Below are 21,620 nucleotides of genomic sequence, written 5' to 3'. Positions count from 1 at the left end.
GTCGGTTATTTCCTGCATTTAAGTTTGTATATTGATATATGTAAGTCACGTAGATTACAACCTCAAAAGAGCTAAACGATATAACTCTCACTGTGCTTCTATTGCAAAGGAATCTCGAGTAATCGGCTGTTTAGCTTTAACACATGCTCCTAATTTACTTCTTCAGCTATTTCACATCATTTGAAGAATTTTAACAAGGTATTTGCATGTTCTAGATATTCTTAATTCAACAGAAACGTATATTACACATGTACCTGAGACAATGTAAAAATGGTAATCCAGGCTAAACAATTATATTTAAACGCCATTCTTTTTCTCTTGAGAGAAAAACATTATAGAATATTTATAAATGCTATTTCAACAGCGTTTTCAGGATTCTCTATCGTGGGTTACATTGTACAGATAGGTACCCCGTCTGGCGACAAGTGTTTTGTAACAAAAATTAATCAATCCATGAACATCTGTGGATAGTCAGATAAGCATGAAGGTGTGCCATTTAACTTTGTTTGCCATGCCTCTGGGTGGATATTTAACAGCAAACATATTTTTAAATACAAATCCCACCTCGCGGATACAGTTTACGTGCGACAGAAATATTAATAAATGGCTCCACTTTACAGAGACTTGGTGATTTGTATTTCCCGATTAGAAAGCCTGTCGTGTTGTTGATATATAATGTTATCTGTATTTCGGGGCGAGACACTATCTGGATTGCACGAGTAGTCGTTTGTATTACATGGGCGACACACTATCTGGATTGCACGAGTAGTCGTTTGTATTACATGGGCGAGACACTATCTGGATTGCACGAGTAGTCGTTTGTATTACATGGGTGTCACTCACATTGCACATGCCTCTCCACATAAATAATCATCACTCCACGCGCCATTAATCAAGAACGGTCCCTAAATGGCTAAATGTTCGGTAAAATTTCAGTTTTGAAAACTGTTTACAAAAGTGTTATTAAAGAAATTGACATGCTTGTGCGCATTGACTAATCATCTGAAAACATTTTCAGGAACTGTATTTACTAAAATTTAGGGTATTGAACTGAGAACATTTCCGTATGTGTGAAAACAGGGGTCTTGAGAAGCAGTGCTGGGTTTGCTGTCGCTGGTCAAAGGGAAGCAACTCTTCTCGCCCAACACCAGCATGACGATTATAAAGAGCTATTTACTGAAGGACCACACGCTGCACGATCATTTGGTGAAGTATACATGTGAATCACTGGACAAGTACTGATGCAAACCTGTTGTTGTTTTCAATCACAATCAAATAACAAATACACTATGATATTGACCAACATAATATTCCTTCAGCATTCGCCCGTGCATCCTCGATATCTCCAGGGTATACGTTCCGAAAAGTCTCCACTATAGTGGATATAGGGTATACGTTCCGAAAAGTCTCCACTATAGTGGAGACTTTTCGGAACGTAGACCCTGGAGATATCGAGGATGTAGATTTGCTTTGTTTACTTATTACATAATGGATTACAACTACTTTAATCCATAAAGTTGTATGTTTCATTTTTGACTCAGCAACTTCTAGAATGCCCTTTAAACATGTTTACTTATTCTTGTTTATGATTTGTAATAACGATATGGACTTTATTATATATTCTTTACCACTATAACAGAAATTCTGTAAAGTGAGGTCGTTATATGTCAGCATCGAACTGTCAAAGTACGCGCGTTGTGATTCCAAATGGTTAGGTGCTCATGGGTGCTCGTAGAGTGAACCACAGGCAAACTGTAGCGCAAAAGGCGTTGCGCAGCATAGGCAATATGACAAGTCTTCTTATATGCGAGCGAAGCGAGTTTACCTGTTAGTGAATGGAAACAGTTCATGGTTGACTCACCTTGATTACCTCCCCTGTGTCGTAAAATGAGTCACCTCCAAGGAATGCACGTCAAGTTGCTCTGTCATTCTCAAATATATCAGCAAATAATACTTATTATTATATAAATATACATTTACACATTTATCAAAGTAACCGAAGCATTCTCTTATGCAATGAAAACCTTGATTGATTACAGGTGACAATTTACCTGTGACACACCTGCCTCGTTTTCACCTGACCTCATTCAGCAGCCATTTTATTAAGGGACCAAAATGGCGCTGTCGAAGTGGTCGGACACTTCTTGTTTTATAGTCGTGCTAATTGGCTTGTTCTGCATACAATCAGGTAAATTTACTTTTGGGTACTTTTTGTTAACCACTTATTACCTTTATAAGAATTAAATATTATCGCGTTTGATGTTTTGAATTCTATCAGGTATTTCGTGTGTGCAGGCATTTCCTGATTCTGGTTTGGTTCTCTGAAATGTTTTGCTTTCTCAAAATCTTTACGGCCAGAAAAGTCGCTAGCGAAGGTAGCGCCGCAAAACGTAAGTCAGTACTTGTCTGTTTTGGGCCCCAGTTTTGTCTGATCGTATTCCCAGATTTGATCATTGTGTCAGTTTCGACGAGACAAAACGTCGTGGCTGAGGGGACCGTTTGAAATATGGTTTACCCTCCATTTTCGAGTCCTGAGAAACGCCCGTTAGTTGTTGGATCAAGGTCCCTAAGGAACTACTTAATCCATCAGACAGATTCGTGAGATTGTGCAGATTCTTTTCAACCTTATAGTTATACTGATAAAGCTAAAGCTACAAGGTCCTGGATATTTACACATGTCACAGTAACAGTATTTATATAAAACTAAAGTCACGAACCTCACCCAATATTGATGCTATATTTCTCCTTTCATGAGTCATTTGTCTTGAAAGACACATCCGTCTGTTAACTTAACATGACTCCCTATTACTTAAAGAAGGGAGTTTGTACACTCTGTTTCTATCAGTTTCAATAAGCACCACATAGGAAGTTGAACATCAATCTTTCATTGTCAGAATGGTGCTTAGCAAGACTATCGTTTAATCTAATTAGATAACATTTATTACTAGTTGTTGAGAGGACCATTAGCACAATCACAAATGATAATTGCTCGTTTTGCTAACGATCAGCACTTCATTATTTACTTTGCTACTGATTGGCTGGTGCCACATTTTCATGGAAATGAAAAACCTGTTACAGTCAAGTCTCAATAAACTCACATCATCAGCATGTTGAGTCTTCTTTAATCCGACAATTGGAAAGACTTCTACCCGTATCCACCTTCAATTTTAACGATAAAAAAATATTCCTTTGAGTGGCATTTTTTCAAAGTTGGATATGTCTTTTAGTATGTTCAGATATGAGTAAAGAAAAATGTGAAAAGTAATCCTTACCAGATGAGGAATATATATTCAGATGATATGATTTGCCTAGCATTAAGAATAAGGGGGAGCACATGTGGAAGTCTTTCCAGTTGTTGGATTAAGAAGGATGTCGGACTTAAAAATCGAGACTAAGTTATGTTCCTCAATTTGTTACCAACAAGAGTGTTGGATAAAACCAATTGTTGGATAAAACCAGTTGTCGGATAAACATAGGTTGGATTTACGAGACTTGACTGTATGTTGATTATTATGCTAAGGTTTGCCCCATAAAGATACAATGCTCTCCTGTTTTCATCTGTCTTTGTAGTCTTGCTTCCTTGAAAAAGACAAACTGTTTACTATTGATACTTAGGGATTTCAGAATTGAAATACAAGGGTTAGCTCAGAAATCTCTAAATACAGAACTAATCTGTGAAGATCTGGATAAGTCAACAATCGGGATGTGCTATATCAATAGTTATGACAGTATTTGTATTAATATCCCATGAATTTTATTTTGTTGAATACTCTATCTCCAACAGAACAATCACAAATGTCTGATACTTATCTGTCAAATGTCTTGATTAGGCATATTTACCCTGGGCCAAGAAGAGTTTCTCACTCGTTCACTCACTCGGTCCTTGGGTAGAGCAGGCCTTCAGCAACCCATGTTTGCCATAAAAGACGACTATACTTGTCGTAGGAGGCAACTAACAGGATTGGGTGGTCAGACTTGCTGACTTGGTTGACACATGTCATCGGTTCCCAGTTGCACAATTCGATGCACATGTTGTTGATCACTGGATTGTCTGCTCCAGGCTCGATTATTTACAGACTGTCGCCATACAGCTGGAATATTGCTGAGTGCAGCGTAAAACTAAACTTCATTCACTCACTCACTCACTCACTCACGTTTAACTGTGGACCAAACCTGCTGACAAGTCAATGTTGTTTCTGTTTCAGTGTCTACACAATGTGTCATCCCATCCGATTTCAAGGGGGACTGGTACTCCATGGAAGCTGGACGTGATATCACGACTGTGGTCAATGAACAAAAGTGGGGAGAGATGACCTGCATGGATCTCTACATCCACAACAACACCTTCAAACTCGAAGGCACCAACGCCACCATGCTCCTGAGGCGCCCAAACACCAAGTATGTGGTCACTACCACAGGCATGCTCATTCTTATACTCTCTTCTTTTCATCGGTTGTCCCTCTGTCGTGATGAACCAGTGAAGGTCTTGGGTAGACTAGGCCATCAGCAACCCATGTTTGCCATAAAAGGCGACTATCTCGTATTAGAGTCGTAAGAGGCCACTAACTGGATCGGATGGTCAGGCTCGCTGACTTGGTTGACACATGTCATCGGTTCCCAATTACGTGGATTGATGCTCATGCTGTTGATCACTGGATTGTCTGGTCCAGACTCGATTACTTACAGACTGCCGCCATATAGCTGGAATATTGCTGAGTGCAGTGTAAAACTAAATTCACTCACTGTAGTGATATTGCATGAATACTGCTAAGTCTGACATAAAACCTTACTTTTTTCTGGTTTAGAATTAATACCTTTTGATCAATTAGTTGGTTCATGATCTGAAGCATACTGTAATACAAAGTGTAACTTCGCAGAGATTGATACTGTCATCATTCATCACCATTTGCCCCTTTCTGTAACATGAAAAAAAATCAATCCCCATGTAGACTAGTGGTTAGAAGCATTTGCACGTCACACTGAAGCCCCAGGTTCAATTCCCAACATGGGTACCGTGTGTGAAGTCCATTTCTGGTGTCCCCTGTCGTGATAGTGCTTGAATATGGCTAAAAGTGATGTAATTTCTAAAACTAAATTCACTCGCTCAATTTGTAGGCCTGGTAACTATTGTTAGGAATTGGTTAAAATCTCACAAGAGATGATTGTTTTATTACAGCTGATCAAAAGGAATAAAAAATGATTAGTAGTGATTGGTTAGCATCATGTATCAGATTTGTTTGTTAATGCACAAAGTATAAACGAAAAACATGTAGTTCTTTAATAGTTACACATCTCGGAGGTGGGGCGTGTATTTCAAATTGCACAGAATTCATTTGAACATTTTGCGTTTCTAAAGGATAACTAGTATATAAGGAACATATATTTCCTGGAGTCTTCAAGATAAATTCAGTCATGACTTAATGAGCTTTTAGTGCTTATGTAAATTTTGTGACACAGAAAAAAACAACCTTGTGAAAACTATTTTCATTATTAATGTTAACGCAAACAAGTGTTCCAAAATGGTTTGTGCTTGATTTTAATTGATTTCATGGTCGTTTAATGTTTTGGTTAATCTTTGCAGCCATGGTTATCTCAGTTAATCAAACCACCAATGCTAGTAACCAATCATTATTAACTGAATTAATATGGTTTATTTGTATTTCAGTAATCAGAACAACTTATGTCTGGTCTGTGTGGATATATTATACAGAACAAAGAATATCCTTCAGTACAGGCAGAGTAAGTACTGATTAGTTGCACTGTTTAATATTTTTGAATCTGACTTAATGTTGCAACTGTTTTTACTTTGACATGTAATGTTGGATTCAACTTTCAATAGCCTTCACAGTATGTCTTTGAACCTGCAGTATTTCCAGAATGGTACAAACTGTGTCAACTGTGTATTGCTTTTAAATAAAACCTGACGAAAAGATGAATAAGAGAATGAAAAAAACCAAAAAAAACACAACAAAACCATCTCTACCCAAACAGAAGACACAAGAGCTCTCTCATTTGCCATGGTTTATTGTAGTATTACAAGACAGGTTGAGACTGTGAATCTTAATGTTGAAAGCCTATATATGCATTAGTTTTATGAACTAAATTATGTTATTTTGGGCTTCGGTTCAAGCTGGTAGTTGTATTCTTGTAAAATGTAAACGAAGATGTCCATATTGCAGAGATGCCAATCTCTACAATTTCATCGTAGTCACTACAAATTTGAACGTCCAACTACGCCAATATGATTCCACTAGAAATCCTATGAAATTTGAATAAAATGCATCAAATTTCGGATATATAGACAAAAACATATATTTTCAACGATGGAACACATTTTCGGACTTCATGTGCCTTCCATTCATCAAATGTAGTGACGTGTTTGAACTGGAATGACTGGAAGTAACAAACTTAATTTTAGCGAAGCTGATTTCAATACCTTTGCGATTTGACAAGTTTAGTTCGGCGGAAATAATTTAACCACCTGACCATAATATCATTAATTTTTTTCTCTGAATCCCTCATTATTTTGTTTATTTAGTTGACTACTAATTTTAAGGCCAAACTACTAATTTTGAATATTAAAACTACTATTTGCAACACTTTGGGGTTGGCATCTCTGATATGGAAATTATGAGCACTACTCCCCAGGGTAGTACACAACAAAGCCAATCACTCACTCAGATCATACATGGATTGTAATTGAAAATTATTTTTTATTTCATTTGTTTATTTATTTGAGACCAGTTATTTGCCCCCAATTATGTAATTCGGGAAGAATGATGCAAAAGCAATATAAAAATGATACAACAATATTACAACAGTAATAGAACAGTAATATATAGCAATACAACAATGATACAACACCAATACAACAATCATACAACAGCACTAGAACAATCATACAACAGCAATAGAACAATATGATAGCAATGCAACAATGATACAACACCAATACAACAATGACATAGTAATAGTACAACAGCAATACAACAATAATATAACAGCAATGCAACAATAATATAACAGCAATACAACAATGACAAACATCAGTGCAGCAGTGATACAACCACAATAACACTTTGATACAACATAGATTTAACAATGATCCAACAGTAATACAATGTCAGTACAACAATAATCATACAACAGTAGTACAATAATGAGCTAAGTGATAGTAAGGCCATTATGCAATGATACAGCATTGAATTTGAATAATGCAGCTATGAAACAACAGCAATGATACTAGAATGATACGACTTCTTACTTGCAGGTGATTGTTTCACAAGTGACAATGGTTTTGAGAACATGTGCACTGGCATAAAAAGACTCCCTGCTGTGGACCAAGTAATCACTATGTTCAGTGAGTATTTCTGACCTGTGAAGATCCGAATTTATCTTCCGTAACCCATCCTTGTCGTAAGACGGTACTAACCATATCTGGTGGTCAGTCTTGCTGACTTGGTTGACATATGACATTGTATCCCAGTTGTGCAGATCATGCTCATGTTGTTGATTATTGGATTGCCTGGTATTGACTCGATTATTTACGAACCACCGCCACATAGCGTCCGCTCGTGATGCCTGGGTTTGATTCCTCTCAAGGGTACAGCATGTGATCACCATTTCTGTTCTCCCCCGCCATTGTATCACTGGAATATCACTAAAAGTGGAGTTGACCATATTCACTCATTCAGACCATTGAAATGAATGTGACAGATTTTAGCTGAGGCTCGCTATTTATATGAATTATAGAGATCGATCATTGTTAAATAAATATTGTTTGGTTATTGATACCCACTGGAGAAACTTTAAGACAGATTGGACTAAAACTCTGGAAGAATGACTGGAGAGTGGGTTGCTTACAAAACTCATCCAGAGCATATTTTTGGAGCAGCTCATGATTAAAGACCTAAATTTGTATTTCCAGAGAAAATTTTGAAATAATTCCGTCACAGTAGTTCCTTTTCAATATATTTGATAACACAATTTTCATATCAATAATCTTTAGTTACAGTTTCCTAATTTCACCCCCAATCTCTTCCTCGATCACAATCCAGACTCTGCCAGGTTATCCCCCTTGATGACCTTCTCCCACCGGATAATGACATGGACACACAGCCAGATTGTCTGTAGCAATATCTTTTTGTCTGCAGGAATGACTATTCAAACCGTCAACTGTATCGACACGTGGGAGGGTGTGTTCCAGTTCACATACGAAGTCAACTGGGGCGGTGGCGGTATCTGTGACACACCCGGCAGCACCATCCAAGCCTGTCAGGACCCTGGCTCCTCCTACGTAGACAATGAGGTGTTCCTCATGTATTATGACAAGTGTAGAGAGGTGTCCACATCCTTCTCACAGAGTGAGTCATTCATTTTTCGTTTGTTTGATTCTGCATGTAATATTTTATTGATAGTGGAGATAAGGATAGATTGTCTTGAGTTCTATGTCGAGGACTCATATACCCAACCAAGGAAAAACATGTCAGTCTTAATCTCTCTAAAAGCTATGTTGAAGACATTAGAGGGGGAAAAAATAGAGTCTCTGAATTCAGTCTGTTTGTTTGGGGAAGGGGATAGGGATGGGGGGGGAGGAGGAGGAGTTCTTTGCTTTTGAGGGGGTGGGGGGGGGGGGGTTGTGTTGTTTTTTGTTTGTTATGCTTTTTTGTTGGGTTTTTGTTTGGGAGGACGGGGATAGTTGCTGATTGCCTGTAACGACTTCATTGGCTGTTAGAACTGACAGAATTTTGTTTGTGTGTCATGTTTTTGTGTAGAAACAGCTTTATGACCAATTCAGTCTCCAAGATTATTGTCTATGGGTGCATTGATGAATGTGACCTATTGGTTGCAGCTGTCCGGTACCAATGTATGGGGAGCTGGTTCGCCATGATTGGCAACACTGGCTACACCTTCGCCGCCATTGCTGACACAGTTGAGAAGGATCGAAGAGAAAGGTTTAAGTGCTTGGTGAGAAACTTACAAACCTGTCTTGAACACAGGGATTTATCTACATATTATCTGAGATGGATGTTCAGCCCCAAATCCGCGTCGGTTGACAAAAACGTTTCCAAAATGTAAACATTTGCGATTTATGTTATCAATGCCACCACTTTGGACTGGTAATGTACTGTCCTATGTCAAAAGAAGGATGATGAGGCATAGTGTCATCTCAGTATAGTATCAGAAAAATCATGACATTTCTGTCTCCTTCAGATGACCTTGAAGAACCAGAAGTCCGCCGACAATACCATTAGATGGGTCATGTCCCGTTTTGCTGACTGCAGCAAGCTCAACAGCATCTACGACGGCCCTGTGAGACTGGTGCTCAGGAGAAGTGAGTGAATTTCTTAGAATATCAGTGTCCTACAGTACCAGTAGTATTAGACATGTATTCTCCCAGTTCTGTTAGACACCTAAAGAACTGTACACAACGCTACAAAAATGGTTATCGCCTTGTATTTTCTCATCTCAACTCTCATCAGAAGGCTGATATAAAATATCAACTAAGGTAACAGCAACCTAGTTGAGATTTCAAACTTTAGTGATATGACCGATCCAGCAACATTGTTTACAGAGGGGAAAATGGGAAAAACTACCACTTTCTTATTTTTTAGTAAGTCCAAACAACACTAATAAGAAGCAGGCTTTAATTATGCAATTAGCCTTGCACCCATGTCAGAATTGAACAGTAGGATAGATTATTATTTTTAATCATAACTTGAAATCAGTCTGCATTATTAAGGTCTCGAAAATATGTAGTATATCAATTATTTTGTGTATGAGATGCGCAGGCTCTATATAACACAATAATCTAGTGCACACTGTATACGGGTGTATAGTCCGTTTGGCTCAAAAGCCGACTGATGAATTTGAGAGTTTAGATGAGAAAATACAAGGCGATAACCATTTTTGTACCATTGTTTACAGTACTTTACTGACTCATCAACTCTGGGTTGATCTTCAGTAACCCATGCTTGTCAAAAGAGGGGACTAACAGAATCGGATGGCCAGACTCACTGACCTAGTTGACACATGTTCCACTTATGCTGTTCATCAATAAAATGTCAGGTCCAGACTTCATTATTTTCAGACCTTCGCCATATGGCTGGAATATTGCTGAGTGCAATGTAGAAATCAATCAATCAATCAATCAATCAATCAATCAATCAATCAATCAATCAACCAATCAACCAATCAACCAATGATTCAATCAACCAATGATTCAATCAATCAACCAACCAACCAATCAATCAACCAATCAATCAACCAACCAACCAAACACTCACTCACTCACTCACTCACTCACTCACTCACTCATCTGATCACCGATCTGGTTCAGACTCATTTGTTTACAGACGTCATATATAGCTGGAATGTTGCTGAGTGTGGCGTAAAACTATACTCACTCACTCACTCACTTACTCACTCACTCACTTTTAACCTGTGTCATATGACGTCCCTTTATTCCAGTCCCGCCTCAGACGCAGTACATGACGTCACAGTGCAACCTTCCCAGAAACATCTCAGGTCTGTGGTTTACACAGGGACTTCAGTTCCGCTCTGATGTCACCGTCAACGACACCCACATTTACTATATGACCCGAAAGAATGAGTTTGAGTTTGAGGAGACTTATCTGTCATGCCAACAGACGCTTGGAACCCGCTTCCTCATGACCAAGGTCATTGTCGGGAAATGGTGAGTTCATTAAAAATATCAATGTTGGTTAAATCAGTGTTTAGAACATGACATCATATTTATCGTGCTGATCATCACCGTTGGAGATGGTCAGCTGTTAAACCAGTGACACCTTTGCTGATTAATGTTTTCTAATTCAGCTAGTATAAGAATTGAATAAACTTTTATTGAGGAGTTAAGCCTCCTAGCTGGTTCTAAAAAAAAATGTCATCAAAAGATTGCAGTCAATCCAGGACAAAGCAGCCAGACTTGTTTCACTCTCTCGAAAATCAGTACCAATTTTCAAAGAACTTCACTGGCTTCCTGTTCAACAGAAGATCAGTATTAAACTTTGCTGTCTAGCTTATCAGTGTCATTCTCACATTGCTCCACCTTATCTCTGAGACCCCTCCAGCCCTACATTCCCCCCGATTGCTCTGCTCAGTATCTCAACAGACATTCACTGTGCCTAAAGACAAACTGTGTAGTTATTGGCAACTTCTTCGTACTTCTCTTACCTACTCTTCTCGCTGGACATCTCTTAAGACTCACTTCTTCGGATAAACATTTGCCCAAACATTCCTCTTTCTTAGCACATTGAGCAAGATATCCTGGACTGGCGCTATATAAGGGGATTATTATTATTATGAATGGTCAACCATGGAGTTACATGCAGTCCAACCACATGAGTTATATCAGTGTACCTGCGAAATAATCCCCAAACTCAGCCAGACATCAGGGCTGTCAAAATGTTACCAGCCCGAAATGGATTTAACCAGACCAGGCACCAAGATGTTGTGAATGTACTCAGATATTGACCATCCTCATTTTTTACCAGACCTGGACTGGCTTGCTGTAAATTTAGATGGTCTGTTTGAGATCCAGCATATCTTGTGCCGTCAAGACGGGCCTTATGTCTTACACTGGTTTTGTGCAGTATAACCAGGGGGTTATGGAGATATGTACAGTAAGCACATGGAGTTGCGTATAGAATAACTGTGGGGTTGTGTACAGAACTACAGAATTAAAGTGCAGTATAATCACAGGCAGGATTGGCTGGTCAGCATCACTGACTTGGTTGACACATATCATCTGTTCCCAATATTGCATATTGATGCTTATACTGTTGATCACTGGATTGTCTGGTCCAATATAGCTGGAATGTTGCAGAGTGTGGTGTAAAACTTAACTCACTCATTCACTATGACCATAGGGTTACAAAGCTGTGTACAATATGATCAGTGTTAGATTTCTGTTGAATTTTCTCACTCACCAAATTTCTGGTTTCTGGGTTCGAAAATCACATCGCCTGATGCCCAGGACAAATCAGTTTTCATTTTTGGGCAAGACAAGTTTTGAACCTCTGCGAGTCCTAATAGTAACACCCACCTTTCACAGCTGAGCAGTGTACCATGTATCTTCAAAGCTTCAAAAAGACACATTCAACGCTTGTTTGACATCTGTATCTTTTGCCTTCAGTGAGGTGGACTTCGTTTGTTACGACATTCTCCCTCGTCACCACGGAATCGTGCGCTACCGTGTGGGTAAGTCATGCTTATGCGCGAGTCGTGGGAAATGAGCATACACAGTTGTGGTGCATGTCAGTTACCATAGTAACATGCTTATTTGCCCCAGATCAGCACAATTATTGTTAAAACAGTATCCTGATGTCTGTTTAGAAAATGTAAAACCAGACACCTTTGGCAGGGAAATTTTTCCAAATGTTATCATGTTGTTCTGATTGATGTTCAATGTGTGAAGCCGATTTCTGGTGTTCTTCGATGTGATATTGCTGGAATATTGTTAAAAGCCATGTAAAAGTAAACTCACTCACCCTCCACTTAAACAGGAAAACCGTCCCGGTTAACAAAAGATGAGATGGCAAATCCCAACTACTTGGAACAGAAGTTCCGAGAGGCATGTAGTTGGATGTCCTTCACCTTCAACCGAGATGACACAGACTGGAAGTATGAGGTTCTCATCTGTGAGTAACATCATCACTGACTTTCTTTCACAAATTTGATTAAAATAACTTGTTTACTGTCCATGTTCTAGGTGCTTCATGTTATGTCTTTACATCAACAGATTTGACCCATACTCAGAGAGGTAATGTCAGTGGTTATACCCTATTGTCTTTCCAGTTTGTTCTGGGCAAGACATTTCAACACATTTTGAAGACCATATTTTTTCACCACCGTTTGCTCATAGCTAGGTCTAATAGTAAAGTGGTGCTCTTTCATAGTTTGGAATGTTTATAATTTTAAGTTTTGATGGCAACAACTTTCCTGGAAGTGTGATTGTGCACATTTACAGTGTAAACCATACAATATATCTTTATGAAACTAGGCACATACATAGGTCACCTGGTGATCAGGACTGCTTTTTAGGATTGATGTACAGTCGAACCCCGTTTACCCGGACGTTTTGGTTTCACTCGAAAATTGTCCAGATAGCGAGATGTCCGGTTAACTGGATCAAACATCCAAAACATAAAAATTAAGTGAAAGCAAAAAATATTCACGTACGTATATCAATAAATCAACAGTCAGTAGTAACAACAGCGAATCAATCATAACATATAAGTGTAGCGATAATAGATGGAAGGCGGAACGTGGGTTACCATTTGTCAAGTTGTCTCAGACGCAATCGTGTAGCGTGTGGAGCTTCAGATGGTAAGGTAGATGAAAAACATAAATCGATGACACAAAGTTATATACAGTACAATTACTGTATAGTTTCCCTTAATCCTACTTAACATGTGTTTTCTTTACTGATGAGATGTTCTCACACGTGCCAAATCCTAATGAACAACCCGAGTGACACTCACCACTAGTGTTTTGATGGCTAATTAATCAATTCACACCAAATGCCTTCTGATAGATTACGAAATCACATAGTTGTGCGGTAAATGGTATTGACGTGACACACACATGCAAGTTGCACAGATATCTCCGTCCAGATAACTGGATCATTTTTCAATGGAAATGTATGGGAATGGTTTGAAAATTCGCCGTCCGGGTCCGGAAGTGCGGGGTCCGGTTAAGCGAGTACAATTAATGAACGTAAGTTTCGTTTCATATAAAAATTGTGCGGAAGGCGTGGTTTCCGGATATGTGGGGTCTGGGTAAATGGGGTTCGACTGTATAATTGTCAAATTTCTATGGCAACAAAAGACGTCCTGCAAATATTATTAAAAAGGTTTTTATGGGAATACAGATGACCCACCATTATTCTATGCAGATAAAAATGCCCAAATGCTCATTATGAATCAGCAATGTTCATCAACATGATCAAGGAAGAAATTGATATGTCTCCCAAGGCAGTCGTAGCACTGGATTCCATGCAGCGAGTAACATACAGTGTTGTCACACATCTTACAGTAGCTGTATTATAGTGTATACAAAGTACGAACGACTGAAAAGTGTGGAATGAGAGTTACAGTTAAATTTAGTCTCAGCAATTATGAACAGAGAACTCATTTTTATCTACACATTTGTCATTAACACAAAATTACATTTAAATGAAAATTTGTCACACATTTAATCATAGAGAACTGTTATTAGTAAGTTCAGTTGAATATACAGGTGCTTTTAAAGGAAATATAACCAAATACAGAAGCAACAAGATCTTAATAAAAAATGTTCAATCCTTAACAACTTCTTTTAGAGGCATTTAGAAGGTGGAGTAGTAAGGAAGGATGACAATATATGGATGACAACTTCTTTATTGCTAAAAGAGGGACGTTTCGGTGTAGATTCTATTTTGCTTGATAACAGTGTCAGAACCTACACCGAAACTAATGGGATCGAGTGGTCAGGCTCGCTGACTTGGTTGACACATATCATCGGTTCCTGATTGCGCAGATCGATGTTCATGCTGTTGATCACTGGATTGTCTGGTCCAGACTCGATTATCACGGACCGCCGCCATATAGCTGGAATATTGCCGAGTGCGGCGTAAAGCTCAGCTCCACTCCACTCCACTCCACTCCAATCCACTCCACTCCATGCACTCACTCACTCACCCACTCATGATGCCAATCACTGAATTGCCACCATATAGCTGGAGTATTCTAGTGAATCATTTAACAAAGAAACCTATCATACGTGAAATAACGTTTTAGTTCCTATCATACTTCATGCTGTTGATTACTGGATTGTCTTGTCCAGACATACAGCTTGAATATTGCTGAGTGCATGCTCCTAACATGCTTCTAGTGCTCTGCTACAGGGAAGAAAGATTAAACGGTAGATTAAATAACGACTGATTAATGGAGATGAAAATGCAGTAGACATTGTCAAAACCAGCATCTGCCCAATCCGGCAACTTGTAAACACTGGCATAAATCTCAGTCCTGTCCATGGATTGTACATTTATCATCAGCTCTGTAATATGGCATGTTGTATAAACGACAGTTTCTCCAGTCCCATTGAGTACCGGTTTAGACAGATTCCACTCTTTTGTCAATTGTCACTTTCATAGCTTAGCAGCTGACTTGATGGTAATGTTTCAGTGAACCCACCCTCCCCTGTTGCCTGTCCAATTGCTGGACGCTATCGGTTCGTCCAGAGTGCCATGCACTGGATGGAAAAGTATGCCACCAGGATCCGTGGTGTGACGGACCGACCCCGTGTCCAGGTCGATTGTAGAATCACCGTGTCTGAGTTCAAGTCCTGCAGTCAGGACAAGTCCAAGATTGAGGTGGATGCGGAGTATTGCGAGTCAGTGGACTACCGAGGCCGACCAATTGGAGAATACGGTGAGCTTGTTAATCTGCTGTGTCATTGGATGGATGAGCTTTTGGGGATATTCTGCACTCTGTCATTGAGGGAATGGCTTGTGTAGAATACAGTTAGCATGTTAAGTCCATCTGTCATAAGGTAGTTGAGCTCTCATGAAGTTCCTGCATTTGTTGAATCAATTTGTGAGTGGGGAACATCCTTAAGGAGAACAGTGAGCTTGTAAGTCCCTCTGTCAGCATTGGAGGGCAAGTTGTCTTATGATTGCATTTTATTGCACAGGGTTGTTTGCTTTGGTGGGGCAGAATCCTATGATCATTGGTGCAAATATTCGATTTGCTTTTCAGATGTGTCTAGACTTCTGTAATTTACACTAAGTTGTGGATAGTCTGCATCAGTTAGCAGTGTTGAAAACTCTCAAAATTCCAAGCCAGACAGCCGGACACAAACATACCTCTCTGGTTTTCAGCAATAAACAACAACAAGCTAATCATGTTGCTGAATACTTTACTTCATGTATTGTAACGTGAAGGCTAACATACATGGCCAGGTTTAGAAACTAGAAAATCTGTTGCACTTTTTGAATCACAGTCAAGGTCAGAGAAAAATGAATTATAGTCGAAGTCAGCATGGTAATGTCATTTGTCTCAGCAGCAGGAACAGGACATCATCATATGTAGTTGGATGCTGCTGAAACACAATAACGTCCTTTAGAGTTGTTAGGGGTTAATATAAATACCGGAAGGGCTACTCCTGAAATTTGACCATCCAAGATGAAAACACACCGTTCCGGACAGTCAGGCAGGCGGGAGTTATATCCACTGCAGTTAGTCATCCATCTGTTTTCACCTCACAAGATGACATGCCTCGGTAACTAAAATACTGTTCACACCTGTATGAACTGGCCAGTGCCATGCCAAACACGCTATAGCTGGAAACTTGCAGAGAGCAGTATTGCCTCATAGTGTCTCACTTCTAGACACACTTCCCTTGGTATTGTATAGCTTCATGCTGATGTTGTGATGGTTGAGGTGATGTTGTGATGGTTGAGGTGATGTTGTTAGGATTGAGCTGATGTTAAGAAGGTTGAGCTGATGTAATACAGTTTCAGCTGATGTTGTGCAGGTTGAACTGATGTTGTGCAGGTTGAACTGATGTTGTGCATGCTTCCTGTGTTGTGCAGATGAGCCTGACCACATCCTGACCTGTGTGGGTTTCTGGATGGAAGACATGAAGTCTTACCTCATCACCTACGACGAGGAGGATGCCATTTCAGAGTTCCGTTGCTGGGTAAGAAAACTCCATCATGAACTTCTGTGTAGTGTAGTGTCATTTCTGTGTGTCCAGGCTCAGTCTACTCAGGGTTAGGTTAGGGTTAGGGTCACATGATACCATGTGTTCATGTGGTACTTTCATTGGATCATAAATTTGTTTCTTTGCAAATGAAATAGAACTTGTTGAACCTCTCTAGTGAATGATAGTCATGATAACTAACCATTCTGCTCTTGAACTTTAACATGTGCAAACTGTTATGACTAGGGAACAAGCAGCCAGCCCTACATCAGTGACCATCTACTAGGGTTTGGCAGACTCAGTTAAGCAGTGTAGCAAATAATAGTGGGCCTAAGTTTACTTAGACTGGGGTTGAATTACGTTAGTTCAAATCTACAATAAATGAGTCATATTTCATGTGTTATACTGAACTTATTGACTCTTCAGGTATATGAGAGACTAAGGTGGACAGATATTGTGATGTCCCGAGCCCAGACTGCCCGATGTCCGAGAGACCAGAGATCCAACAGCTACCAACTGGAGGGGACTGGCCTCAGTCTGGAGCTATTTGAAAATGAGAGACTCTGTGAGTAGTGCGATAGCACTTTGTGACTCACTGATACAAAGTCCCCAATAGTCATTAGTCCTTTTAACTGGAAGTCAATGATAAGTGACATTAATACTCATTGGTTAGATTAATACTAAAGCTCTTTAGTCTTTCTAGTCTGGGGTAGGATAAACAATAGATTTCTTGATTAGGTTATGTGACACTCATCGCTTCAAATGACCAGTCAGCTTTGAGAATGGTGTAATGTATATGTTTGTATAGGAAGCTTATATTCTCTGCAACCCAATAGAAAGGACAATAGGGTAGTCATGAGGTTAAGCCGTCACGCTGAAAACCTGGGTTTGTTTCCCCATTTGGTACAATGTGTGAAGTCCATTTCTGGTGTCCCATGCCATGATATTGCCGATTCGTAAAACCAAACTCACTCACTCAGTTCCTCTAGCCTGATAAATGTTACTGCCTGTCTTTTCTATGCAACATCCATCAATCAAAGCTTTGTAATTCAATGGAAACAGTGAATTTCATATTTTGACCATTAAAGTTCAGGGTGAAAATTCATCATCAGTAACCTATGCATGTTGTGTGAGACAAAACTGGATCAGGTAGTCAGGGTCTAGATTTTCGAAGCTCTCTTAGCCCTAAGATAGTCGCATGATAATGTTTATGTATGGCACATACGACTGTCTTTGCGATAAGAGAGCTTCAAAAATCTCAGGCCAGTGCTTGATGTTTGTCATCATAATTGCTTAGATGGGTGCCGATGGTGTCAATCACTGGTATTACTGGACAGATTTCATTATTTACAGACCTTCGTCAAATAAGAAAAGCAAGATAAACGGATGTCAGATAGGTGGAATATTACGAAGTGCAGCATTAAACAATAAAAAAGCCAAAACCACTAGATTTAATACAACGACTGTCGTTTTTTATTCCCAGATGATGACTGCCCACAGAGGTTTGACCCTGGCATCGACCCTTACAGGAAGCCGACGGTCATATATGTGTTGAGCAGCGCCACCTATCCATCACTTCAATTCTCGCTCTTCATTTCTGCCCTGACTTTCACCTTGCTACAGAGGACATAGCAATCAGATTGCATCAGTTCCGTCCTTTCAGACAATTACTATGCAATTACTCTCTGTCCAGGAATTGTCATTCACTTTCATATGTCACTAAAAGACATTGTTTACAGCAGCTGTGTACTTCCTGTACCAAAATGATGTAATTTGGGTGATCTAATAAGCTTTACTTGATGTTGGCACAAATCTTTAACAGAATACGTCTTGAGTATTCTTAAAAGCTTTCTCAAGAATAGTTGTCATCCATATGTATCTGTTTTAGATATCTCAGAGGCATATTCTTGTTGATGGCAGACATTAAAGTTAGTGACAGAGCTATAGCATCTTTAAGGAAGTTTCAAAGGTTTTCTGAATAAAAGGAGGTATTTTCACAATGGTGCGCTGTTGCAAAATATCAAAGTGTCTTAGTTTGGTGCATGCACCTGAAAGGAACAGACTGTTAGATGTTGATGTAATAAAGTCTGGATGATGTGTGGACAAATATAAGAATGGGATGCAGTAACCTTGGTAACAAGATGCCTTGCGGAATAAATTCAATGTTTAAAAATGTTTTTGACGATCGATTCAACCCAGGTCAAATGAAATCAGCCAAAACCTTGAAAGTGTATGATTTCTGTTATCTTTGACAAGTGCTAATACTCTAAAAATTAGTCTGAATTACCAAGAAATGCCTTCAATACTGGGTATACTTTTTGTGTTGTCAGTTCATTTTTGGCTCATTAAGCTGCAAGGCTGTGGTCTTGCTGACAAAAGTATTTTCAAGAATTTGTTCACTTTAGGAAGAGATTGGTATGTTCTGATGAGTATCGCAATCAATAAAGTTTTGATTATGTTTGTGTTAAAGTCAGATGATGTAGCTTGTTCATTTGTACATATATCATATGGAAACAATCAGCTCAGGCCAAGTCTGCCATACTCTTGATTCAAACTGTAAATACATGTAAATATTGTACATATGGTATTGTTTCATGGATCAAATACAGAAAACATTGATTTTTATACCAGTTTATTACATTTCCTGAAAAATGTTTTTATACAATGATTGTAATGTTACAGTAATGATCTTTTTAATATTACTTTGCAATAATTGCAATATTTTTTCAGTGATTGTGATACCAGATGACAATATTCTGTGAAAGCAGTGAACATTCCTCAAGTGTTTGGAGATTTTATTTAATGAGATCTCTCTGAACTGTAAATTCATAGATAATTGCTTAGCTTTTACTTTAAAACACTTATTGGTCATTGAGGCATAGCAATGGTTTGGCAGAAATATTCAGCAATCTTGTCATAATGATTTTACTTTTTAGTCAATTCCTTTGTGTTTTTCAATATTTTGTACCTACTTAAAATTTGTTTTAGTAAGAAATCATAGCACAACCATTGATGTTTGACATTATCAGACATTTTGTGACACTCATATAAGCCCTCTGTCATGATATTGCTTGAATGTTGCTTAGAACAACATAAACTAAACTCACTCATATAAACCTTTACAACGGATCGCAAGAAAACAAAAAACAAATCCAACAGACAAAGAAGGAATGTATTTATTTAATAAGTCATTTTTTCTTTGGTGTGTATCAAGTAATAATTCTGCATTCATCAGATTTGCAGGTACTGTAGGCTTTGTAATGGACAAATAGCATGTATTTGACTCTTTCAATGATTGATAGTGGCATGGATGTTCTGGCATAAGGATGTTTTAGTATATTTTGCGATTGCTTGTGCGAATGTGTTGAAATGTTTGTACATGTCTGTACTGTTGCTGTACCACCCAAGGGTGTTGTACCTTTGGCTTGTTTGATATCAGTCACTTCACTGAAAAGTAGAAAAAAATTACCCAGTGTTTCTGCAAAAAAAAAAAATCAGAATTTTGGGGGATGTTGGAAATTGAAATATATAATATTTTTCAGCTAATCAGTTCCATATCAGTCCTTAGATTTGAAAAAAACTTGTTTTTTTTATGCTGCTGACAGGATATTTGTGTATACGAAAGGAGGTATAGGCCTCTGCTCTTTTAATGTCAGTGTTATTTAAAGTCATATTCTTTTTCTGCATAAGAACTGTATCAAGGGACTGCTGGGAATCATGATAATGTTGATCTGTTTTAGAAGTATTTTTCTATAATAACATTTTATATATGCCAGTTAATCAGTTATTTGTAATAAAATGTAAATCAAAGAAATGTTTCGTTGGTTTTGTGATTTATTTATTTAACAATTTTATCATCTACAGAAAAACATTTGAGCATCACTTGATTCTACCATAGTTCTATCTGTATTGATTCTAATAATTAGAGGTGAGCTTATTTTAATACTATTGTGTATTTGACATTTTTACCATTTCCATTCACGTTCCTTTCCCCCAATTCTGAATGCAATGATGGTGTGAATGGCATTTATACGTGCATAACTACTCACCTGTCAACATGACAGAAGAAGAAGAAGACAAAGGAATGAAAGCTTGCCGGAATGACACGAGTAGTTACGAATGTGCTTTCACGATATACCAGGGTATACGAGGGTTATCTCCCTTCCTCCAGTCAACTTCACTTGTCGGAGAATATGTGCCATAATGTGGACATGCTACCGAAACCCAAGCCTAGTTCCCGGTGCAGCTTCGACACTGTTGCTGAAAACCGGATATTTTCGTGGGTTTTAGCTGTTGCTGAAGGTTGTGCCTACTGCGATAATTTGGAGCTAACGAATTAAGAAATCTGAGAACCACGGAACCGAGGAGCAGTTTAAATCCTTGCCCTCTTTGTCGCAAAATTTCAAATCCGTCTCAAATCTTTGAAATGGGATCCAGGCAGTACCGACCGCCTGCGTGGTGCTGAGATGCAGTGGTTGCCAGGAGTATGACAGGTCGGTGGGTCGATCCCGGGACATATCAGACCAAGAGTCTGGCGATCAACTTTAATTAGGCAAGGACTTGTCGACGCGGAATGGGTTGTCGGGTGGGGCATATAAGCTTGAACAACGGCTGGCTGGGTAACTACATTCTCTTCCCACAGAGGTTACTCCTGTCATATCAGAATATATGACAGGAGTAAACTCTGTGGGATGAGAATGGGGTAACTAGCGCTGTATATAAAACCCGCATCAGCGCTGACTCGCTACGCACGCACACCTGCAAGCAACTTCTTGTAATAGAAGCGCAATATTCTTTCAGGCCACGTTAAAACACACCACCGATTTCCGGTGTCCGTCGTAATATTGCCGTAATACCTTACTTTCCGAGTATGTGGCGCGCAACTGTTCATAGTTGAGATATGTCTGTGTTCA

The 21,620-nt window shown here is 38.9% G+C and overlaps 1 protein-coding gene across 1 annotated transcript; it reads left to right on the top strand.

Moving 5' to 3' along the window:
• Positions 1-1,882: 1,882 nt before the first annotated feature.
• LOC137290453 (uncharacterized) lies at positions 1,883-20,523 on the top strand. The gene is made up of 14 exons (XM_067821392.1): positions 1,883-2,188; positions 4,206-4,398; positions 5,666-5,739; positions 7,271-7,360; positions 8,154-8,363; positions 8,852-8,967; positions 9,214-9,334; positions 10,471-10,696; positions 12,155-12,219; positions 12,525-12,659; positions 15,189-15,434; positions 16,598-16,704; positions 17,134-17,272; positions 18,191-20,523. Exons 1-14 carry the CDS (start codon positions 2,116-2,118, stop codon positions 18,337-18,339), a joined length of 1,944 nt encoding a protein of 647 aa, XP_067677493.1. The 5' UTR covers positions 1,883-2,115; the 3' UTR covers positions 18,340-20,523.
• The last annotated feature ends 1,097 nt before the right edge of the window (positions 20,524-21,620 follow it).

Source organism: Haliotis asinina, chromosome 7 (assembly GCF_037392515.1).
Source record: "Haliotis asinina isolate JCU_RB_2024 chromosome 7, JCU_Hal_asi_v2, whole genome shotgun sequence".
Classification (NCBI taxonomy): domain Eukaryota; kingdom Metazoa; phylum Mollusca; class Gastropoda; order Lepetellida; family Haliotidae; genus Haliotis; species Haliotis asinina.
Note: the sequence above shows the minus strand (reverse complement) of the source record. Positions and strands in the feature narration are given on the sequence as shown.